General features: G+C 40.5%; 1 protein-coding gene across 4 annotated transcripts in view; it reads right to left on the bottom strand.

Annotated features, from left to right (window-relative positions):
* Positions 1-25,819, bottom strand: part of AKAP10 (A-kinase anchoring protein 10) — an 89,999-nt gene that overhangs the window by 20,913 nt on the left and 43,267 nt on the right. For all 4 annotated transcript variants that reach the window (XR_007720285.1, XM_050763886.1, XM_050763885.1 and 1 more), the window contains exons 5-11: positions 23,652-23,750; positions 16,943-17,027; positions 16,007-16,130; positions 14,860-14,996; positions 11,037-11,181; positions 6,603-6,776; positions 1,291-1,400 (exon numbers count right to left, since the gene is read on the bottom strand). Coding sequence is in view for 3 of the 4 variants with exons in the window: in XM_050763886.1 (XP_050619843.1) it covers positions 1,291-1,400; positions 6,603-6,776; positions 11,037-11,181; positions 14,860-14,996; positions 16,007-16,130; positions 16,943-17,027; positions 23,652-23,750 (874 nt within the window). In the remaining variant the exon portion in view is untranslated. The remainder of the gene's footprint in view (positions 1-1,290; positions 1,401-6,602; positions 6,777-11,036; positions 11,182-14,859; positions 14,997-16,006; positions 16,131-16,942; positions 17,028-23,651; positions 23,751-25,819) is intronic.

The raw sequence follows: 25,819 nt of genomic DNA, 5'->3' as shown, positions 1-25,819 counted from the left end.
ACCTCGTGATCCGCCCGTCTCGGCCTCCCAAAGTGCTGGGATTACAGGCTTGAGCCACCGCGCCCGGCCACCATTGTTACTTTCTTTTTTTTTTTTTTTTTTTTTTTTGAGACAGAGTCTCGCTCTGTCACCCAGGCTGCAGTGCAGTGGCGCAATCTCTGCTCACTGCAAGCTCTGCCTCCCGGGTTCATGCCATTCTCCTGCCTCAGTCTCCCAAGTAGCAGGAACTACAGGTGCCTGCCACCACGCCCGGCTTTTTGTCTTTTTAGTAGAGACGGGGTTTCACCATGTTAGCCAGGATGGTCTCGATCTCCTGACCTGGTGATCTGCCTGCCTCAGCCTCCCAAAGTGCTGGGATTACAGGCGTGAGCCACTGCGCCTGGGCTACCTCTGTTACTTTCTACTGAAAGCAATTAAGTATCTTGAAATCACTTTTTCATGGTACTGCTGGGAACTAGGGAATGGGTCAGGGTAGGGTAATCAAGTCTTTACACACCTTTACATGTTAATCAAGCCACCTTTAGGGAAGAGAAAGTGATTTTCTGATTGGATCTGTGGTAAATTTTAGTAAGTGGCATGTCCTATAAATCACTACCTTTTGATCACAAGCTAAAATGAACAACCGAGTTAATTCTTTTTTTTTTTTTTTTTTTTTTTTTGAGACGGAGTCTCGCTCTGTCGCCCAGCCTGGAGTGCAGTGGCCGGATCTCAGCTCACTGCAAGCTCCACCTCCCGGGTTTACGCCATTCTCCTGCCTCAGCCTCCAGAGTAGCTGGGACTACAGGCGCCCGCCACCTCGCCCGGCTAGTTTTTTGTATTTTTTTTAGTAGAGACGGGGTTTCACTGTGTTAGCCAGGATGGTCTTGATCTCCTGACCTCGTGATCCGCCCGTCTCAGCCTCCCAAAGTGCTGGGATTACAGGCTTGAGCCACCGCGCCCGGCCCGAGTTAATTCTTAAATTCAAAGAAATAATTTTTCCAAGTATGAGTTATGCAGCCCAGAGTAAATGATGTTGGCATCTTTTCACTTTATTATTCTTATTTTACAGATGAAAAAGCCGAGATACCAAGAGGTTAGCAGCTTGCCAATAAACGGCAGCAGAGCCAAGATTAAAACCCAGGAAGTCACTCCAGAGCCTTTACACTTAACCACCACATTATACTGCACACTCTAAGTGAAAGTTCTGGGCATATAATAATAGATTAGAAAAAAATGTAAAACTTAATTTAAAAATTTTAAAAGATGCAGTTATTTACACTAGTAAAAATTCTACACATGAGCTAAGCTTACCCGGCATATGTCCGCTGATACAAAGATTCCGGATCCAGACTTGCCGCATCCACAATTATCGCTTCATCAAAATTTTTCAGTATTTTAATACTGGCTTTTTTCACACTGGACTACAATAGAAATTGTAAAATTAGAAGTATATGAAACAATCAGTCCTGGGCTTGGAATGTGACAGATTTGTACAAAATTTTCTTCAGTGTTTGAAATAGAAGTAACTTTCACTCAACCTCATCACTATTAAGATGCTTAACAACAATGACTCTGAAATGTAACCTCATACCATAGCTAAAAGAGGAAAGCACAATATTAAAATGTACAGGTCAGGCACAGTGACTGAAGCCTGTAATCCCTAGGTTGAAGTGTGATGGCGCGATCACAACTCACTGCAGCCTCAATCTCCTGGGCTCCAGCACTCCTCCCGTCTGTCTCACAAAGTGCTGGGGTTACAGGTATCAGCTACCATGCAGCCCTCAATATTCATCTTTTACCCAATACAAGGATCCCAGCACTTTTGGAGGCTAAGGTGGGCCAATCACTTCAGGCCAAGAGTTCGAGGCCAGCATAGTCAACATGGTGAAACCCCGTTTCTACTAAAAATACAAAAATTAGTCGGGCATGGTGGTGCATGCCTGTAATCCTAGCTACTCTGGAGGCTGAGACATGAGAATCACTTGAGCCCAGGAGGTGGAGGTCATAGTGAGCCCAGATTGCACCACTGCTCTCCGACCTGGGCAACAGAGGAAGACTTTGTCTTAAAAACTAAAAAATAAAATAAAATAAAATGTGTAATATATGAATTTATAAAACATTCTTAATGACCTAAGTTCCAACAAATGTGCTGTACTCACAGCATTATTCCTCAGTGTGAAAAGCTCTCATCCATACAGAAATATGTATCCTGGGTAGTAAAACCCCATGTTTACAGGGTAAATAGGAATGTTTATTTACAGGGTGTTTGATTCTTGGTGAGGCCATATGACAAAAAGAAGCTAAGGAAACCCTTTCTAAAATGACTAGCTAGCTGAGTACAGCATGTTACCCTCCAGCATTCTACCTCCTACTCCCCACCTCCACAAGAAAAGTCAGAATTGGTATTTTTGTGAAATACAGAGCCATAGGTTGACCTAGAAATTCCACTTCTAAAAATTCAGTAACAGACAGACTCATATTGATGGAAAATGACTTATATACAAGAGTATTCATTGCAGCATTCTTTAAAATAAAAGACATAAACAAGCTTAATGTCCCTGACTAAGTAATAGGTTAAGCAAATAAAATAATTGAACAGACACTTATAGAACTCTCTATAGCGGGGGTGGGAGGGTAGGGAAAGGGGCTCTCATTATGTGTTGAGAAGGAACAATCTCCAAGATACACAGTTAAATAAAAAAGAAAGAGGGACCAGAGTAAAGAAGAGGGAATACTTCCCAACTAATGCTATGACGACTGTTACTCAGATACCAAAATCTCACTCTTACTTTCTGATTTCAAAACTTATTACACAGCAATAGTAATCAAGAGAGTATGGTACTGGCATAAAGACAGACCATACAGATGGATGGATGTCTTATCTTTGGAATGGAAGAGAATTAAGAACCACAAATACACCCTCACATTTATGGTCAATTGATTTGTGATGGAGTATAAATGTTATCTTAAGCGTTCAGATACAAAATCTTCAACAAAATACCAGTAAATAGAATCCAGCAGCATATTGAAAAGATTACACACCATGACCAAGTGAGATTGATCTCAGGCATGCATGGTTGGTTTAACACTGAAAATCAATTAATATTTCACATCAATAGAATACAACCCAAAACCCATATGATCATTTATACTGATACAGGAAGAACATGACAATATTCAACACTGTTTCATGATTTAAAAAAAAAAAAAAAAAAAAGCATTAAAAAATTAGGAATGATAGGGAAATTCCTCAACCTGAAAAAAGGCATTTATTGAAAACCCAGACCTAATATCATATTAAATGATGAAACTGAAAGCATTCCCTGTCGGATAGGAAACAAGACAAAGATTTTTGCTTTTGCCACTTTTACTCATCATTGTTCTGTAAGTTCTAGCCAGAAATAAACTATCTGTATCCATAAATGACATGATCTTATATAATGAAAATCCTAAAGAATCCACAAGAAAACTATTAGAGCTAACAATCAGATTTAGTAAAGTTGAAGTTGCACTTGCATCAACATGTAAAAATCACTTGTATTTCTTTCTTTTTTTTGAGATGGAGTCTCGCTCTGTCACCAAGGCTGGAGTGCAGTGGCACGATCTTGACCCACTGCAAGCTCCACCTCCGGGATTCACACCATTCTCCTGCCTCAGCCTCCTGAGTAGCTGGGACTACAGGTGCCTGCCACCACGCCTGGCTAATTTTTTTTATTTTTAGTAGAGACGGGGTTTCACTGTGTTAGCCAGGATGGTCTGGAACTCCTGACCTCGTGATCCACCCATCTCAGCCTCCCAAAGTGAGCCACCGTGCCTAGCCAAAATCACTTGTATTTCTATGCTCTCTCATCAAACAATCTGAAAATGAAATTAAGAAAACAATTCTATTTATAATGGAATCGAAAAGAATTTAAACATAGGAATAAATGACCCAAGGGGGTGAAAGGCTTCTACTCTGAAAACTACAAAATTCTGCTGAAATTAAAGAACACATAAATACATGAAGATACATCTATGTTCACAAATTAGAAGACAATATTGCTAAGATGGCAATATTTCGGCTGGGTGCAGTGGCTCACGCCTGTAATCCCAGCACTTTGGGAGGCCATGGCAGGTGGATCACCTGAATTCAGGAGTTCAAGACCAGCTGGGTGAACATGGTGAAACGCTGTCTTTACCAAAAATACAAAAAAATTAGCCAGGCATGGTGGTGGGTGCCTGTAATCCCAGCTACTCGGGAGGCTGAGGCAGGAAGACACTATTAATAGTGAAAAGACAGGTTGCATGTGGCTGACATCTGTAATCCCAGCACTCTGGGAGGCAGAGGTGGGAGAATCACTTTGAGCCTAGAGTTTGAGACCAGCCTGGGCAACCCAGTAAGATCTGTCTCTACAAACAGAAAAAAATAGCTGGCTGGGAGAGTGCGTATCTATGGCCTTAGCTATTCAGGAGGCTGAAGTGAGAGGATCACTTCGGCCCAGGAGGTCGAGGTGGCAGTGAGCTGTGATTGTGCCACTGTATTCCAGCCTGGGCAACAGAATGAGACCTTATCTCAAAAAACAAACAACAAAAACAAAACAAAACAAAAAAAAACCCTTTTTTAAAAGGTAGAGGAAAGACAACTCACAAAATGAAGAAAATACCTGGAAATAATATAATTTGATAAGGAACATTTATCTGTAATATATAAAGGACTCCTAAAACTCAATATAAAAAGGCAATCTAATTTAAAAATGGGCAAAGGGCCTGAGCAAGGTGGCTCACGCCTGTAATCCCCACACTTTGGGAGGCCAAGGCAGGAGGATCACTTGAACCCAGGAGTTTGACACCAGCCTGAGCAATATAATGAGAAAATTGGCTGGGCATGGTAGCTCATGCCTGTAATCCCAGCACTTTGGGAAGCCAATGCAGCTGGATCACCTGAGGTCAGGAGTTCGAGACCAGCCTGGCCAACATGGTGAAACCCTGTCTCTAAAAAAAATACAAAAGTTAGCTGGGTGTGGTGGTGGGCGCCTGTAATCCCAGCTACTGGGGAGGCTGAGGCAGGAGAATCACTTGAACCCAGGAGGCAGAGATTGCAGTGATTGAGCCATTGCACTCCAGCCTGGGCAACAAGAGCAAGACTCTGCCCCCCCCCCCCAAAAAAAAAAGAAAGAAGAAAATTTAGGCCAGGCCCAATGGCTCACGCCTGTAATCCCAGCACTCTGGGAGGCCTAGGCAGGCAGATCACCTGAGGTCAGGAGTTCGTGACCAGCCTGGCTAACACATTGAAACCCCGTCTCTAGTAAAAATAGAAAAATCTGCCAGGCGTGCTGGCAAATACCTGAAATGTTAGCGTAGATTAGCGTTACCTGTTCTTGTCATTTTATAAATAAAACCATACCGTGTATTCTTTTTTTGTACAGCTTTATTGTGCTAATTCACATTCACATCATACATTTCAGTGGTTTTTATATGGTCATGTATACATTTTTTTTTTTTTTTTGAGATGGAGTCTCTTCTGTTGCCAGGCTGGAGTGCAGTGGCATGATCTCGGCTCACTGCAAACTCCGACCCCCTGGTTCAAGCCATTCTCCTGCCTCAGCCTCCCAAGTAGCTGAGATTACAGGAGTGCGACCACTATACCCAGCTAATTTTTGTATTTTTAGTAGAGACGGGGTTTCACCACGTTGGCCAGGATGGTCTTGATCTCCTGACCTCCTGACCTCCTGATCTGCCCACCTCAGTCTCCCAAAGTGCTGGGATTACAGGTGTAAGCCACCGCGCCTGGCCAAAAAAAATCTGCAAATTAGTCAGGCGTGGTGGGGCATGCCTCTAGTCCCAGCTACTCAGGAGGTTGTGGTGGGTGGATTATTTGAGCCCAGAATTTCCAGGCTACAGTGAGGAGACCCTGTCTCAAAAAAAAAAAAAAAAAAAAAAAAAAAAAAGAAAAAAAAGGAGACCTAAGAATTCACTCAATTATTTTATTAAAAGTATCCTAAAAAAATAAAAAATAAAAAAAATAAAAAGTATCCTAAATACTTACATACAGAGCTCTTCAGAGGCTATGAATATATTCCATATTACTTGATTTATTAAGAGAAATAGCCACAGATTCAAACAGAATAATGGCCTAAATGAAACAGCATGATACTTTACAATACAGTATATTGTAAGTCACCACAAATGCTTTAATTAGAAGATAGTAAGTAAGCTAATTTTATTTCTCTCTCTCATTTTTTTTTTTTTTGAGACAGTCTCACTCTCTCACCCAGACTGGAGTGCAGTGGCGCGATTTCGCCTAATTGCAACCTCTGACTCCTGGGTTCAAGGGATTCTCCTGCCTCAGCCTCCCAAGTAGCTGGGATTACAGGTGCCTGCCACCATGCCCGGCTAATTTTTGTATTTTTAGTAGAGATGGGTTTCACCATGTCGGCCAGGCTGGTCTTGAATTCCTGACCTCATGAGATCTGCCCACTGCAGCCTTCCATAGTGCTGGGATTACAGGCACAAACCACCGCACCCGGCTTTTATTTATCTTTTGTTTCTGCAACTTAAAATTTACAAACAGGATCTGTTACTGGGATGTGAAGGAAAGGATGTGTATGCTTTTCTCCCTAATGGCAGATGCAATCAGTCAATACCTGAGACGCAGAGCTGTCAGAACTCCCTGGGTGAGACTCATCAGGAGGGCCAACAGAGCCAGGAGCAGTCATCGAAACGTTCCCACCCAGAAATTCATCTCCTCGAACCGAATGGATGAGATCATTCAAATATTTATAATAAAGATTGCTGGACAAAAAGCCAGGCAAAAAGACCTGATAGAGAGGAAAAGCATTATTTCAAAGTTGAAATCAAATCCAACTAAAACTATTTTAAATAAATAAACTTTAAGTATAATTTTACTGGTTATAAACGTTAACTATCTATAACAAATGTTTTTCCTTCTTGTTTTACTACAAGTATTATTCCTTTGTACAGTTTACAAATTAAAATTGTAATGCATGAGGCTGGGTGCAGTGGCTCACACCTGTAATCTCAGCACTCTGGGAGGCCATGGCAGACAGATCACTTGAGGCCAGGAATTTAAGAACAGCTTGGCCAACATGATGAAACCCTATCTCTACTAAAAACTATAAAAATTAGCCAGGCATGGTGGTGAGCACCTATAATCACAGGTACTCGGGAGGCTGAGACAGGAAAATTGCTTAAACCCGGGTGGCAGAGGTTGCAGTGAGCCGAGATTGTGCCACTTGCACCCCAGCCTGGATGCCAGTGCGAGACTATGTCTCAAAAAAAAAAAAAAAAAAAAAAAAAAAAAAAAATTACAATGCATGTAATTTTGTTGGGTTTTCTCCCCCAAAACATTTGTCATGAAAGTATTACATAAACCTGATATTTACATAAACTCCAGTTTTCTGGTTTATGATAAATATTAAAGTCTTTGTGCATATATTGATTTTACTTTCAAACTGATTTCCTTAAGATAACTCACCAGGCGTGTGATTGCTGAGTTAAATTTTAACTTTGATATATATGGTCAGCTTACCCTTCAAAGGAACATTATCAATTTGAATCACTAGCAATATATCAAAATATCTGTTTCCACATAGCTTTTCTAACACTGGGTTGTATGTTTTTTTTTTTTTTCCAAATAATTATTAAATACCTAATTTTACATAGATGTTTTTCTTTATATTTAATAATTATTAATTATACTGAATGAGTTCTCATGTTTATTACTTGTATTTCTAATTCTATAAAGGAAAAGTTTGTAACTGGACATGCAAATAACAAACATGAGAACTTATTCAGTATAATTTGTAAATATTTATGTTCATATTTAATATGCACCTTTTTTGTTTGTTTTTGGTTTTTTGAGATGGAGTTTCGCTCTTGTCGCCAAGGCTGGAATGCAGTGGTGTGATCTCGACTCACTGGAACCTCTGCCTCCCAGGATCAAGTGATTCTCCTGCCTCAGCCTCCCGAGTAGCTGGGATTACAGGTGCCCAAGACCACATCCAGTTAATTTTTGTATTTTTAGTAGAGATGGGGTTTCGCCATGTTGGCCAAGTTGCTCTTGAACTCCTGACCTCAGGTGATCCACCCATCTCAATCTCCCAAAGTGCTGGGATTAGAGGTGCGAGCCACCATGCCCAGCCAATATGTGCCTTTTTTGTAGACTAAGCTCCAGGATGGCAGAAACACATTTCTTTTGTTTACCACCATGACACTTTTTGGTGAATGAATCATTCATGTCTTTTTTCCTACTTAACTACCAGGGTCTTGATAGTGTTCTTAAAATTAGTCTAAGTTCCTTACATACACATATCTAGTAAGAACTACTTTTGCATTTTCTCTCTGCATTTTAATTTTATTACCCTGAAAACTTACATTCTTTATATCACACAGATCTGAACTTTTCCTTTAAAATCAGAAAAGGTTTAATTTTAATTGTGAAAATATTATTATCATTGGGTAACAGCTGACACTCTATTCTGTTTACTACTAGCTATTTAATGATTTGACTTCTATATGTAATTCTTCAGTATTCCTAAAATTCAGTTTTTGTGTATAGTATTATATAATAGCACTTAATTTTTTTCACCTGGATACACATGACACATATAAACAACATTAACCTCATGGGCTCTACAATTCCTGGAAAAATCTCCTCTAGTTCATTAGAAGAATAAACCATTCACAAACATCAAAACTTTACTTTTATTTATTTATTATCATTATTTTTTTGAGATAGAGTTTTGCTCTTGTTGCCCAGGCTGGAGTGCAATGTCGCAATCTCAGCTCACTGCAACCTCTGCCTCCTGGATTCAAGCAATTCTCCCACCTCAGCCTCCTAAGTAGCTGGGATTACAGGCATGCACCACCACGCCCAACTAATTTTGTGTTTTTAGTAGAAATGGGGTTTCTCCATGTTGGTCAGGCTGGTCTCAAACTCCTGACCTCAGGTGATCCACCCGCCTCAGCCTCCCAAAGTGCTGGGATTACAGGCATGAGTCACTGCGCCCGGTCAATACTTTATTATTAATAAGCTATTAGTAATACCTAGTGATCATAATACCGAAAACTAGTATTCCAATCCTGTGACAGATACTGGTGAAATATTTGGATCATTACTAAGCTAACTCTGCCCCATAATGCTTTCTTCAATTTTTGGAGACAGGGTCTTGCTCTGTCACCAAGGCTGGAGTGCAGGGGCATGAACACGGCTCACTGCAGCCTTGAACTCCCAGGCTCAAGCAATCCTTCAGCTTCAGCCTCCTGAGTAGCTGGAACTACAGGTGTGTGCCACTACGCCCAGCTAATTTTTGATAATGCTTTCTAATTATTTAAAAATATGTAATAATAATAGTAATAACAGTAGTTAACATTTTTTGATGCTTACCATGTTATCAGGTACTATGTTAATATGTATTTTTATATACATTACCTTATTTTAATCCTCAAAGTAACTTTGAGGTAAATATGCATATTATCGTCATTTTACAGATAAGGAAAATGGCATTAGAGAATTTCAGTTACTGCCCAGACATGGTGGCTCATGCCTGTAATCCCAGCACTTTCGGAGGCCAAAGCAGGCAGATCACTTAAGGTCAGGAGTTCGAGAACAGCCTGGCCAACATGGTGAAACCCCGTCTCTACTAAAATACGAAAATTAGCCAGGCGTGGTGGTGCCTGCCTGTAATCCCAGCTACGTGGGAGGATGAGACAGGAGAATTGCTCGAACCTGGGAGGCAGAAGTTGCAGTGTGCCAAGATTGTGCCACTGCACTCCAGCCTGGACAACAGAGTGAGATTCTGTCTCAATCAATCAATCAATCGAATTTCTATTTGCCATTGTGCTAACATCACAGAGTGTACTTATACAAACCTAGATGGTATGGCCTACTATACCCCTTGGCTATATGGTACAACCTATTGCTTTTGGGCTACAAACCTTTATCACATGTTACTATAACAAATACTGCAGGCTACTATTACAGTGGTAAGGATTTGTGTATTTAAACACAAACACAGAAAAGGCACAGTAAAAATACAGTTTAAAAGATAAAAAAAGGTACATCTGTATAAGGCACTTACCATGAATGGAGCTTGCAGGACTGGAAGTTGCTCTGGGGGAGTCAGTGAGTGAGTGGTGAGTGAATGTGAAGGCCTAGCACATTACTATACACTACTGTAGACTTACACTATACACTTAGGCTACACTAAATTTACTTAAAATTTTTTTCTTTAATAATAAATTAGCTTACTGTAACTTTTTAACTCTGTAAGTTTCATCTTTTTTTAACTTTTTAACTCTGTTGTCATAACAGCTTAAAACATAAACATATACAGCTGTACAAAAATATTTTCATTATATCCTTATTTTATAAGCTTTTTTCTATTTTTAATTTTTTTTTCTTTTTAAATTTGTTTGTTAAAAACTAAGACAAACACCCACATTAGCCTAAGCCTACACAGGGTCAGGATCATCATTATCACTTTCCTTCACCTCCACATCTTGTCCTACTGGAAGGTCTTCAGGGGCAGTAACACGCATGGGGCCATCATCTCCTTTGATAACAATGCCTCCTTCTGGAAACCTTGTGAAGGACCTGTCTGAAGCTGTTTTACGTTAACTTTTTTTTTTTTAAATAAGAAGGAGCACTCTAAAATAATGATTAAAATTATAGTACAGTAAATATGAGGCAACAGAGATTTTTCAGTTCCATTAATTTTTTTGGTTTTGTTCTTGTTTATTCTTTATCTTTTTAGTTTTTCTTTTTTCTTTTTTATTCATTAAAATTTGTTTTTTCTAACCTTTGTTATTATTACACTGCCAGCTCTGATCCATTATAATCATACAGGACCATTGTGCATGCAGCCCACTGTTGACTAAAATGTTATGTGGCATGTGACTGTACATACCAGGCCAGACTCAAGGCCTCTGCTCTTAATCACTGTGCTGGACTGCTTCAATTTCCACTGTGCTATTCTGCTTGGTTTTCCCACCTTATATTTTATGAGTTCTACCAATAAAACTTCTTGTAGTTTAATACATTTGAAGTTCTTGGTTACCTTCTCCATGGTTGTCCAGGCCTGACGTAATGGAGTTGTGAAACAGTTGGGGAGTGGCCCACCTTCCCTGCAGATATTGGATTCAATTTCTAATCGTACGACATCATCAAATCCAAGAGGATGTGTGGCTTGGAGGGAGAAGTATCTATGGTAAAAAAGATATCCAAAGTAAAATCAAATTCCATAGCAAGTATAAGCAACTTTTGGCTCCTCCTCCAGAGAATCTTCTACAAGGCTACTTGATTCAGTCTGCAGGCCTAGAACCATAGAGCTATGTGATGACAGTACTGATGCAACCTTTCTTTATTCCCACTTCCCCACAGATAGTTGGGTCAACTTGCTACCTTTCTATCTGTCTGCCAACCATCCTTAGTTCTTGACGGTGAACTCTACTGTTGTTTAAAAGCTGTAAGGAGCAGACTACAACTGAGGCAAAGAAACTAACAGTCACATATTTATGGGTACCTATTCTCTGTTCAGGACTTGATAGACAGAAATGAATTTATAGGAAAGGAAGACATGGTCATTTCCCCTAAAAAGCAAGCTGAGAACTTGTATGCACAGAATAAAATAAGAACACATCATCATAACTATACGGCATCAGCAGTAAACATGTACAAATTCAAAACAAAATGGCACTGAGGGTGAGCTGGATGGATATGATCTATTTGGATAGAACAGGACTTACTGATGACTCAGTGTGGAAAGGAAAGGGAGTAACTAATATTGGGAACACAAAGATTTCTACCTTGATAGGGTATAATGCAGCTAATGTTTTGGTAAGCTGATTATGAAATGAATACCAAAAAAAGCATTAAATGCGAGGAAAAAAAAAAAGTTATCTTCCAAGCACTCTAATGGCTTCTATCTCCTATCTCCTGACAGAAATACAAAGGCTGATAAGGCATGACTATGATGATGCATATATATGATACAAAAACAAGTATGCCGGGCACAGTGGCTTACACCTGTAATCCCAGCACTTTGGGAGGCCAAGGTGGGTGGATCATTTGAGGTCAGGTGTTCAATACCGGCCTGGCCAACATGGTGAAACCTGTCTCTACTAAAAATACAAAAACTAGCTGGGCATGGTGGCCCGCACCTGTAATCCCAGCACTTTGGGAGGCTGAGGCAGGAGAATCGCTTGAACCCAGGAGGCGGAGGTTGCAGTGAGTTGAGATCGTGTCACTGCACTCCAGCCTGGGTGACACAGCAAGACTCCATCTCAAAAAATAAAAAAGAAAAAAAAAGAAAACTCTCCTTTTAAATCAGCATTTTTGTAACAAAATGTGAATCTCCTATGTTGTATTGAATAAGTTGGTCAATACTCCTCCACGACTTGAATGTTCAGGCATTTTACACCAAATTTCTAAATGTAAACCCTTCTTATCTCAATATCTATATAGCAATGTTTCTTATCTAGTATCGTCTACAAACATATTTATCTTTTTTTTTTTTTTTTTTTTTTTTGAGACGGAGTCTCACTCTGTCCCCCTTGCTGGAGTGCAGTGGCCGGATCTCAGCTCACTGCAAGCTCCGCCTCCCGGGTTCAGGCCATTCTCCTGCCTCAGCCTCCCGAGTAGCTGGGACTACAGGCGCCCGCCACCTCGCCCGGCTAGTTTTTTTGTATTTTTTAGTAGAGACGGGGTTTCACTGTGTTAGCCAGGATGGTCTCAATCTCCTGACCTCGTGATCCACCCGTCTCGGCCTCCCAAAGTGCTGGGATTACAGGCTTGAGCCACCGCGCCCGGCCAAACATATTTATCAAAATAAACACTGGACAGAACATTAAGAACTGCATTCCAGTCCAAGTGCTGCCACTAACTTGTTCTGTGACTCTGAGAAAATCATTACCTCTCTGGGCCTTATTTTCCTTACTTGCAAAATAGGAAAATCAGACTACATCCCTAATCTGGCTATTTATCAGAATTATCTGGTATGTTTTCTAAAAATAAAGATTCCTGGTCACACCTCAAACCTGTGGAATCAGAATTTCTGAGACTGGGTGGGTGGGGGACTGGAAACTTTTTTTTTTTTTTGAGATGGAGTCTCCCTCTGTCACCCAGGCTCCAGTGCAGTGGCACGATGTCAGCTCATTGCAACCTCTGCCTCCTGGATTCAAGCAATTCTCCTGCCTCAGCCTCCCTAGTAGCTGGGATTACAGGCACCCGTCAAAATGCCCAGCTAATTTTGGTAGTTTTTAGTAGAGACAGGTTTCACTATGTTGGCCAGGTGGGTCTTGAACTCCTGACCTCAAGTGATCTGCCTGCCTTGGCCTTCCAAAATGCTGCGATTACAGGTGTGAGCCACCATGCCCAGATTGAAAACTTAATTTTTTTTTTTTTTTTTTTTTTCTCTGAGACAGAGTCTCGCTCTGTCCGCTAGGCTGGAGTGCAGTGGCATGATCTCGGCTCACTGCAACCTCCGCCTCCCGGGCTCAAGCAATTCTCCTGCCTCAGCCTCCCGAGTACCTGGGATTACAGGTGTGTGCCACCATGCCTGGCTAATTCTTGTGTTTTTAGTAGAGATGGGCTTTTACCATGTTGGCCAGGCTGGTCTTGAATGCCTGTCCTCAGGTAATCTGCCCGCTTCAGCCTCCCAAAGTGCTGGTATTACAGGCAGGAGTCACCACACCCAGCCTGAAAACCTATTTTTAACGAGCTCTCAGGTGATTCCTATGCAGACAGCCCAGCAAGAGCCTGCAGACCAGTGTTCAAGAACCATTGGCCTAGATGCTATTGGCTGTCTTCAAACCCTAACATTTATGGACTTTTCTCTATCCCCAAGTTACCCCTTTACCATTTGCTTAAGGATACAAATAACAAATTACTTTTTTTTTTTTTTTTTTTTTGAGAAAGGGTCTCACTCTGCTGCCCTGCACAGGGTGGAGTACAGTGGATCACAGCTCACTGCAGCGTTGACCTCCCAAGGCTCAGGTGATGCTCCTGCCTCAGGCTCCTAAGTAGCTAGGACAAAAGGCGCACGCCACCACGCTCAGCTAATTTTTGTATTTTTAGTAAAGGCGGGGTTTTGCCATGTTGCCCAGGCTGGTCTCAAATTCCTGGGCTCAAGCAATTCATCCGCTTCTGCCTCTCAAAGTGTTGGGATTACAGGTGTGAGCCACCATGCCCAACCACAAATTATTTTTTTTACAGAGTAAGAAAAGTTAAATGAAAAGAATACCATACGTTACAGAGCTGGCCACAAGCTCATCACTTGCCTGATCAGATATTTTCAATTTTGTTCACTGTATGATTTTTCTATCCTCTCATTTTCAGTGAAAACTAATAAAAAAACTAATTCATTTAATAACGTGGCAAGGCAGATTTATACAGAAAGTATACTATACCCATAAAGAGGCATTCAAGGTCCCTTACAATCTATTCCAATTAGTACCAGCATCCTCACATGTATTCCCCAACCCTTTGATTATCTCAACTCAAGTTTCTTGAAAGTGCCACCTTCCGCCAAGTCTCCATGGCTTCTGTGCCAATGCCTTTGCCTAGAATGTTGTTTCCTGCCTTCTCTGGGTAGCAAAATTCAATTCATTCTTTAGGATCCAAACAAAATCTCTCTTCTGGGAAACACTGCTTGAACACTACCACTGCCATCCTGTTTGCCCCACACACACCTCCCCTTTCCCAGCAGAAACTTTTGTTCTAAGAACCCCCAAAGCTTTACAAACACCATACAAAAAGTAGCTTTTATGCTGCCTCCTGTGAACTCCTTGACAACAGAGACTGAGTTTTTGCATCTTTATTTCCACAAAACATATCACATGCTCAGTAAGTATCTGCTGAATGCATCTATCAATATAACTCACTTGTCATATAAAATCATGGCATCATTCTGTGCCTCCTGTCCATCGTATTGGCCCTTTTTGGCAGCAAGCTGAGACTGGAAGTTATCTGCTGCCAACCAGAATTGTAAGATATTCACTGCATCCTCTTTTTCCATGTACTAGGAAGAAATAATACACAAGGGAAAATAAGACTATAAACAGATTTCTCTCACCATCTCTAATCTATAAGCTCAAATATTAAAATACAGGTCATAAGCAAAAAACAAAAAGATCGACTTCTTCAGTTAACACCTGTCAGCAAGTTAGAGTCATTTGAGATTAAAAAGTTTTAAAGTATTTAGAGGAAAAAAAAAAATTAACAAGAAACAAACACTACACAACTGGATGCAAACTTTTAGTGAACTAGAGTAAAAATTATACTAAATTGGATTTGTGGTTCCTTACCAGCAAACATATAAAGAGTAAACTAACCAAATATTTTATATCTGATCATTTCCACCATTCCATGAGGACATATTAGCCTAAACAAATTGTTGGTTTAAACTTATAGCAAAGAAAGGCAGTGGAAAAACAGATCAACTGAGTACCTGTATTCTTGCAAAGAGGCGGAATCAAGTGTCTAAATTACTGCTTTGTGAGACCAGGAATCCTCTTTCTGCTTTCTGACAAAATAATTTCACTTGTTGAAGCCTAACAAAGAGCATTATACTAAACTGTATGCCTCAAAAAGATTAATATACTCATTGTCTGTTGCAAATGCTTCTTCACTGGGCAATCCTATCAACTGGCTAAAGTAAACATGATGAGCATAAGAAAAAATTTACTACTTTTCTTTTTCTCTTCTGAAGTCTGGTCTGCAATTTATGCCCTGGAAGTTTCAAATTCTGTGGTTTTAAAATAGCTCCAAACAATTAAAAACATGCACTCTCTGGCATGCAGTAGCTTAATCAGGTTTTTCAAAATTAGAGTTATTTAACACATTGAGTTTTCATGTTCTCTCTAATATGTTATTAAATTACTCTTGGTATCAGAAACAACTTGAAACAACGATAAATCTTTTTGGAAATGACTTGGCTCTTCTGGGTTATTTCCTATAGACAGGGCCCCAGCATTGATAGTTAGAGGCTGGAATGCTCGAACAGAGTGTGAAAGGAAATGCAGACTTTACCTCAGAGAAATAAAAGAGGGCTGACTCACAGAAGAGAATGTCAGCCAGGTAAACAGTTCCACTGGTCAGCACTTCAATCTGGTATTTACAGAAATGGTGACTTCGCAGAAACTCACTAAAGTGCCTGCACATGGACAAAAGGGAAAATTTGAGGGAACGACCAAGGAAAGAGTTTAAGTGGGAAAAATATACTCTTTCCATACTGTCCCTATTGTATCTTAAAGGCCTAGGTCAACACTATCTCACTCCCCACGGTGTCATTCCTGATTCCTTTACCTGTATGTAATCTCTCCCACCTTTTTATGACTTTGTAGTTCTCCCCTGACATTTAACACATGCCACTTCATATTACAGTAACCAAAGAACATGCCCTATGTCTTTTATTAGGTTGTAACTTCCTTCAAGACTGGTACTATGCCTAACCATGTCTTACACAGAGCACTCTTTTGATAAATGTTAAGTGAAAGAATGAATAGATTTTTTTTTAAGGGCACACAGCAGTAATAAATCTAAAAAACCTCTGGAGCCATTTCAACAAATCTATGTGGATTTAGTTATATAGCATCGATTTAGCTTAAAGCCTAACAAATTAGGAGAGCCATCTGAAGACATGCATTATTTCAATAAATAAACCAATTCTAACAGTCATAATCACTACGGCCTCAATCACTCCCCAAATGATTTCATAACTGAAAACAAATTATTTTAACTTAGGAAATACTAACATTGAAAATGAAAATTAAAATTTTAAGAGTTCACATAATTTATATTTAAAAGAAACTATTAATCAAGATAGAGTATGCCTTATATGTTCCTGTAAATATCCAAAATATTTAAATCCTCAAAAATACTTCGTTTTTAGCTAAGTGAAGCCCATTCCTAACAATGAACCCAAATTCCCTAGGATGCACAATGTGAAAATATGAACTAACTTACTCTTGCTCCATTGCACTAAAGACTATGGACTGTGCCAAAACGAAACAGTTGGGATCCACCTGTCCATCTTCTCCACAAATCTTTGCTGTAAAAGAAGTCGTAAATAATTAAATTGCCACTAAATTCAAACTATACACACTTGTGAATCAACTTGGGAGTTAACAGCATAGGCATGTAAATTAAGAGGTTTTAAATAGAACTAATAGAAAATACAGGTAACACTTGACCTTGAAGTAGAAAGTCTTTTGAAGTACATATGCAAAAGCAGAGATCAAAAGATTTAACAACATAAAATTATTTCCTAGACATTGAAACACTCCAAAAACAAAATACAAAGGCAAACAAACAGAAAAAAGATTTGCAGCATGCATGACAGTTAAAAGATTACTATCATTAAAATACCAAGAGCTCTTATAAACTACTAAGAAATGTCCCAAAAGAAAAATGAGCAAAGGACACTACAACCCACAAAGGAACAAACATAAAATGATCAACGTGAAAAGATACACATACTCACTAGTAATCAGATCAGAATAAGGAGGCACTGCACCTTTTGTCTAGTAAACTGGTACAACATTGTTTTTAATAATATGCATACTTGAGCAAGGGCACAGGAAAACTGACACTAGTGTTAGTGGGGATATAAACACCTTTTTCTGAAGGCAATTTGGCAGTTTCTAGCATAGCTTTAAAAACGAACATACCCTTTCAATGAGCAATTCTATTTCTAGGATTGTAGCTTAAAAAATTATGTATTTGTGAAGTCATCTGTAAAAAAGTTTATCAAAATGTTATTGGTAGAAATTTTAAAACATGAAATGTGCTAAAATAAGGAACTGCCTAAATAAACTGCAGCAAAACAATAAGCTGTTTGGCTAACTGTTAAACATGGCTGGAGGCCGGGCGCGGTGGCTCAAGCCTGTAATCCCAGCACTTTGGGAGGCCGAGATGGGCGGATCACGAGGTCAGGAGATCGAGACCATCCTGGCTAACACGGTGAAACCCCGTCTCTACTAAAAAATACAAAAAACTAGCCGGGCGAAGTGGCGGGCGCCTGTAGTCCCAGCTACTTGGGAGGCTGAGGCAGGAGAATGGTGTGAACCCGGGAGGCGGAGCTTGCAGTGAGCTGAGATCCGGCCACTGCACTCCAGCCTGGGCGACAGAGCATGACTCTGTCTCAAAAAAAAAAAAAAAAAAAAAAAAAAAACATGGCTGGAAAAACCATATAACATGATGCCTAGTCTCACCTTGTGTTCATGACTTTAGTGGGACCTTCATGAAACCCAGGGATCATACTAGTGTCATGGTCTGTTCACATTCACTTTCCTAGACAATACAAATCTGTGATATTGTGAAATATGTTATTTACTCTTTGCCCAGTTTTTTTTTCTCCCCCTTTTCTTCTGAGAGAAGCTGGAGTCAGTGGCACGATCATGGCTCACTGCTGCCTTGAACTCCCGGGCTCAGTGATCCTCAGCCTTCTGAGTAGCTGGGACTACAGACAAGAGCTACCACGCCTGGCCAATTTTTAAGTATTTTGTAAGGGGGTCTCACTATGTTGACCAGGCTGGTTTTGATCTCATGGCCTCAAATGATCCCCCTACCTCAGCCTCCCAAAGTGCTGGGATTACAGGCCTGAGCCATTGCAACTGGCCTTTTTAGCCAGTTTCTTAGCATACAGCTCCTAAAATTCATGAAATCTCTGGATTCTTTTGAATGCTAATGAGATGACTAATGGCAGGTGGCCTCTAAAGAGCTTTAGGATGAGGGCTAATCACCAGAAAGACCAAGGCAGAATTACAGGGTTGGGACTTTCAGCCCTACCCACCAACCTCCCAGAAGGAGGGGACTGAAGGTTGAGCTGATCACCAATAGCCAACGATCAATTATGCCTATATAATGAAGTCTCCACAAAAAAACCAAAAGGACAGAATGGGGAGGGGGGCTTCTGAATAGCTAAATCTGTAGAGGTTCTTGGAGGGTGGTATGACCTGGAGAGGGCATGGAAGCTGTGCCCCCTCTCCCATACCTTGCCCATGCATCTCTTCCATCTGCCTGTTCAATCTGTATCCTTTGTAATATCCTTTATAATAAACGGGTAAATATAAGTGAAGCATTTCCCTGAGTTCTGACAGCTGCTCTAGCAAATTTATTGAACCCAAGGAGGGGACTGTGGGAACTCCAAATTATAGAAGGCCGGTCAGAAGCACAGGCCACAACTTGGGCTTCAGACTGGCATCTGAAGTGGGGGCAGTCTTGTGGGACAGAGTCCTCAATCTGTGGGATCTGATGCTATCTCCAGGTAGATCGTGTGAGAACTGAACTGACCTAGAGGACACCCAGTTGGAGGGGTCACTGGAGAATCATCTGCAGAATTGATAGTTGACGGGGAAAACCCCCACACAACTAGGGTCATGGAAAGGTTCTGTTTTGTGAGAGTTCAGGAGCTTTGTTTTGTTTTGTTTTGTTTTTCTACAGTACATCTCCTTTCTCAAATATTCAACACCTCTTTCTCCTGTTCTCTTTGCTGAGAACTTTGCTTCCTGCTTCAGTGAGAATATAGAAGCAATCAGAAAATTATTTCCATCGTCTCTCACATCTTTCAACTCACCTGCATCTCTACCCATGTACTGCATTCTTTCCTGTGACTCCAGATAAACTGTCCTTGCTCCCATCTAAGTAATATTTTATGTGAGCACTAGAATTCATCCCTTTTGCCTCCAGACTTCTTTCCTGTAACAACTGTACCCTCTCCTACATCAACTTCTCCTTCACTACTGCCTCATTCCTATCAGCTGTGTGGACTGCATGTTATACATGTATACCTGTTCGTATGCTGTAACACACCTTACATGCTTATAATACATCTTACCTTAAAAACAAAATTAAAAACCATTGCCCCCCTCCCCCCGCCTTTTTTTTTGAGACAGGGTCTGGCTCTGTCACCCAGGCTGAAGTGCAGTGGCATGATCTTGGCTCACTGCAGCCATGACCTCCTGGGGCTCAAGTGATCCTGCCACCTCAGCCTTCCTAATAGCTGAGACTACAGGTATGCACCACCATGCCTGAAAAATTTTTGTAGTATTATTATTTTTTTGGTAGAGATGGGGTTTCACTATGTTGCCCAGGCTAGTCTCAAACTCCTGGGCTCAAGTGATTCAACCTCCCTGGCCTGCCAAAGTGCTGAAATTACAGGTGTGCACCACTGCCCCCAATGCACACTTGATTAACATCACCTTCCAGCTCAACTTTAGAGGAACATGCCACATAAGAGTTGTCAATACTCGCTGGTTCCACTCCTCCTATTCTCTCTTAAGACTCCTCCAATTAAGTTTCGTCTAAAATGGCCCACTGTAATTAAGATAACTAGTGTACGATGGGTTGTCAAATCCATTCAATTCCAGTATTCGTCTTACTTATCTCAGCTTCATTTCCTCCCAGAAACATTTTTCTTACTTGGCTTCCTGAAGAAAACTACTTCTTGATATACCATTGTCATAAGAGGGCCTAAGTGTCCTTTGCTAGTTCTTCTCCATCTGACAGAATGTCAGGGCTCAGTCCTTAGACCTCATCTTCCCTCATTACACTTACTCCCATGGTAATGTTATCTAGTATTGCAGCTCTAAATCCATCTATATGCTAATGACTTCCAAACACGTGTCTCCAACCCGGGCCACTGCCATAAAATCCTAATGTAGGTGTCCAATTACCTACTTGACATTCACCATTTGGATGTCTAAAACCAAACTCCTGATTTTCCTCATAAGCCATTACTCCTACAGTCTTTTCATCTTATAAATGACAACCCTACAATTCCAGGTATTCAGTTTTTTAAAAAATGGAGTCAGGCAGTCAGGTGGGGTGGCTTATGCCTGTAACCTCAGCACTTTGGGAGGCCAAGGTGGGTGGATTACGAGGTCAGGAGATGGAGACCATCCTGGCCAACACGGTGAAACTCCGTTTCTACTAAAATACAAAAAAAAAAAAAAAAAAAAAAAAAAAAAATTAGCTGGGGGTGGTGGCAAGAGCCTGTAGTCCCAGCTACTTGGGAGGCTGAGGCAGGGGAATCGCTTAAACAAACAAAAAAAATGCAGTCATGCTTTATTCCTTTTTTTCCCTCTCATACTACTCACTTCCAAACCATTAGCAAATTCTGTCAGCTGTACCTTCAAAGTTTTTTAAAATTCTGCCACTTTAAAGATTTGTGGAAGATGAAGGAGGTAGTGGAAGTATAGCTTCTGGATCACTCTAAATCCTCACATAAAAACAGTAATTAGAAAGCAAAGCCAAAAACCCAAGGGTAACATTTTAAAAAAGACTATGCAAGTTGGATACACAGTAAGTGCTGAAGTGAAGGCTCCTTTGAATAAAACTCACTTGAAGGACAGCTATATTCAAATAGTACAACTGCAGCAAGAGGAGACCAATAATTTGGACAGGATTAAGAATGAGGCTCAAGGAGGAAAAATGACTTGCCTAAAGCCATACAGGTAATTAACATCCTAAAATATATAATGATAGACACTGGGATAGAGGTTTTCTCAAATCCCTTGATCACAAAATGTTATCAACTTGATCCTTAAGCAGACTTTTCCTTCATGAGATTACATCATCATTAATCTGATTAAGCTTAAGTAAAAGAAAGAGAGTTGCAGTGTGGTTTCATTTTTAAGTGTTTTATTTGACTTGAAACTCTTTCCTTTTCATCCTCACACCAGTGAGGCTATTAACTGGTACAGACTCCCCTCAAAAAAGTCACTAGCCAACCAATTCTTCAAACAGGCAAACTCTAATCAGTCAGAACATCCCTGTTGTATTACTAGGAAAAGCTGGTCTAGCGACAATGGTAGCAGCAAATTCTCACATAAAAACAGAGCAACAACACAGAAAAACTCAAATCTCATGACAACATCTGTCAGCAAAACTCAGTGAAACACCACCCCTTAAATACAAGCAGATAGGGATAAGCCACCAACAGCCACCAGGCCTATGTTACAGCTGTTATAGGTATCTGTCTGGGAGAAAGAAAAGGAAAATGGAGGCAACATGAGATGGACCCCACAATAGCTAACTGGAAGGTACAGTGGGCCAATTTAAGAAACACAGCTGAGACTAACAGGGGTCTTGCTGTCTCCAGTAGTGAGTGAGTGCAAAGTACCCACAGTAAGATTAAAGAAGCCCCACACTGGGACAGACCTGCTAGAAGTGCAAGAACAAGTTTTGTTACATAAATCACAAATACTAACTCTTTTGAAAAATAAAAATACATAATATTAGGACTTATGAGAATGTAATATTTATTGAACGAATAAATAAACCTCTTTTATCTGTGAATATATGTTCGCCTAAGGTCTTCCTGATAAAACACAGTAAAAGCTTTCAAACTATTTTGCTATAACTTATACAGAAATATATTTGTTGAATCAGCATACACATACATACATGTATATATAATGAAAACATTTTTCTGAAATGATGTTTGTCCTTACTACTCTGAGACACTTTGATTTTTTTATTCTAGTGTGTATATACACATATATACACACTAACATATATATATACTAACATATATATACACTAACATATCTATATACACTAACATATATATATATGTTTATTTTGGTAGGGGGTGAGGGCATAGGAGAAGGTCGGTCCCAACCTACAGTATGAAAAACACTGCCACAGCACAGCAGTTAAGGTATGTGAGGGTCTAGTTTCAAACCCTGACTCCGCCATGTCTGAGCTGTTACCTTGGACAAAGTACTTAACTTCTCTGTGCTTCAGTTTCTTCATCTATAAAATAACTGTATTTATCCCACAAAGTTCTTTAGAAGTTAAAGAGTTTATCCACAGAAAGTGCTTGGAATATTGTCTGGGACACAGTGAGCGTTCAATAAATGTGTACTATTTATTGTTCTTGCTGTCATTGTTATTTAGGTCAAAGTCTAAGAATTTGGGTCCAACATACAAGAAAAACTTTTTTTTTTTTTTTTGTAAAGTTAGCAAATTGTCTTTATTCAGAAGAATAAAGTTACTTGAAACTGGGACTGGACATGAGGCTGCCCTCCTCCTTGCACCTCCAGCTGTGCCAAATGACACAGAAATGACATTGTGTGTGGCACAATCAACTGGCAAAAAATGGCAAGTCACGGGCCATGTGATGGCTCTGGCTAACGCAGGTAGACGGGAGGTCAGGCCCACTGAGGAGTGGGATGAAGCCCTGAGACAGAGAGGCCACCACTGAGACAACTGTCTGGCCATCCAGTTGTCCGCTGGTCTTGAGACTCCTGGGCTGCAGCCCTGATGCCTGGAGACTTTGGCACTGGCCTTTAGCCTCACTGGACTTCCAACCCCGGAAGTTTCTGTCCCGCCCGCTTTGTGCACGGGTGTGGGGCTGCCAGCCAGTCCGTCTGGTGGTCTGTGCCAGTGTGCGTAGCCACCCGCCAGCCCAGCTGCTCAGCAGTGGCCAGGCCAGAGCACCCACTACACTGCAGCCCTCCCGGCCCAGGCAAAAACCCTGGCGCCAACTGCAGCCGAGAAACTTTTAAAGTGAGCTATAATCTGACATAAAAAATACTCAGAAAACAAATTAGGAAGGGAACCGTTAAATTCCATGTTAAGAAAAAATTAGTAACCAAAATTGTCAGTTCTGTGCATTTTTTGTTTTTTTTGTTTTTTTTTTCTTGCCACAGTTTCAAGCATTGCTTACCTATGATGTCATTTCTCATTGCTTCTGTAATTGGTATTGGTTTAGCAGCATCTGGAGATATATATTTGGTAAAAGTATTCACTGCATCTTGTTCTATACCTGCAAGGGGAGAAGAGAATTTCAAAAATCAAAAAGCCACTTAGACTCCAGTAATGAATTTTTTTTTTTTTTTTTGAGACAGAGTCTCGCTCTGTCACCCAGGTTGGAGTACAGTGGCGCGATCTGGACTCACTGTAAGCGCCGCCTCCCGGGTTCACGCCATTCTCCTGCCTCAGCCTCCTGAGTAGCTGGGACTACAGGTGCCCGCCACCAGGCCCAGCTAATTTTTTGTATCTTTTAGTAGAGATGGGTTTTCACCGTATTAGCCAGGATGGTCTCGATCTCCTGACCTCGTGATTCACCCGCCTCAGTCTCCCAAAGTGCTGGGATTACAGGCATGAGCCACCGCGCCCGGCCTCCAGTAATGAATTATATTCATGAATAGCAGGGCTTAGATCACTGTGAGTTCCTATTGCAAAATGAACTTCCATCACGGAGGTGCTTTTTCATTGTTTGGTTTGTGGAAGAGGAGAGTTACATGGGGATGTTCAAAGCTATGGAAAATGCATATGATGAAAAAACTATGCATGAATTTCAAAGTACTTTTACACCAAAATAAACTCATATTAACCTGTTATATCTGAACAGGATCTACTTTGAGGCACTAAGAAGGAGAAAACACCAGTTTGAAGACAGCCCCTATTGGAGCAACATGAATTCTGCTAAAATAGAAGAATAAACATCAAATTTACAGTGAAGCTTGGGTGGATGAATGATAAAATTATTGATGCTTTACCAAAAGTTTATGGGGACAATGCCTCAAAGGAATCAGCGGTTTAAGAGGGATAAGGTACATGAAGTCGGCAGCAGCAGACTATCCACATCAATTTACGAGTAAAAAAAATTGATCTTGTTTGTGTCCTATTTGAAGAGGATCAACAATTATCAGCAGAAATAGATAACACCACAGATATCTCAATATTCCTGCCTCTGTCTCCCGAGTAGCTGAGACGACACACACTTGCTAATTTTTATATTTTTAGTAGAGACGGGGTTTCATCACGTTGGCCAGGCTGACCTCAAACTCCTAGCCACAAGTGATCTGCCCACCTTGGCCTCCCAAAGGGAAGGGATTTCAGGAGTGAGCCCCCATGCCCGGCCACAAATATTTATTGTATGGCTATTATGAGCAAATTACTAAGCAAAAAATGTCTGCCCAAAAGCTTTAAAATCAGAACCTGGTTGTTTGTAAATGCTTGCTTTCCCATTTAGTCAAAAACACCTGCCAATCCCAGATAAATGCAGTAAGAATTTATCTAGATATTAATGCATATTTATTTTCTGGGGATTAAAACCATTGGAAGAAGTATTAATACTCTTAAATAACACATTAACTATATTTCAGAAACAGAACTAGGTCACATCCTTCTTTCAGATATAGAAAGTTTTCATTTGTTTAAGAATAAAAGAACATTAAAACATTTTAAAACATTTTAAAAATAATAAAATACATTTTAAAAATTAACTCAATAAATACTAGATTAAAATAAATGCTTTGGGTCCACTTCCTACAATACTCTTTTTCTTTTTTATTTTTGAGATGGAGTCTTGCTCTGTTGCCCAGGCTGGAGTGCAGTGGCACAATCTCGACTCACTGCCAGCTCTGCCTCCTGGGGTCACGCCATTCTCCTGCCTCAGCCTCCCGAATAGCTGGGATTACAGGTGCCCGCCACCACACCAGGCTAATTTTTTTGTACTTTTAGTAGAGACGGGGTTTCACCATGTTAGCCAGGATGGTCTCGATCTCCTGACCTCGTGATCCGCCCGTCTCGGCCTCCCAAAGTGCTGGGATTACAGGCATGAGCCACTGTGCCCAGCCCAATTCCTACAATACTCTATAGAGAAATTGCTTAAAACATCCTGTTAAAAAAAAAAAAAAAAAAAAAAAAGTGCCTTTTAGGAAACTGTGAGGTCAGACAACTAGAATGATCTATTTGAATGGATCTATGTTATTTTTTGAGACAGAATCTCGCTCTGTCAGCCAGGCTGAAGTACAGTGGCGCAATCCCGACTCACTGCAACCTTGTCTCCCAGGTTCAAGCAATTCTCCTGCCTTAGCCTCCGAAGTA

This window comes from Macaca thibetana, chromosome 16 (genome assembly GCF_024542745.1).
Source record: "Macaca thibetana thibetana isolate TM-01 chromosome 16, ASM2454274v1, whole genome shotgun sequence".
Taxonomy (NCBI): domain Eukaryota; kingdom Metazoa; phylum Chordata; class Mammalia; order Primates; family Cercopithecidae; genus Macaca; species Macaca thibetana.
Note: the sequence above shows the minus strand (reverse complement) of the source record. Positions and strands in the feature narration are given on the sequence as shown.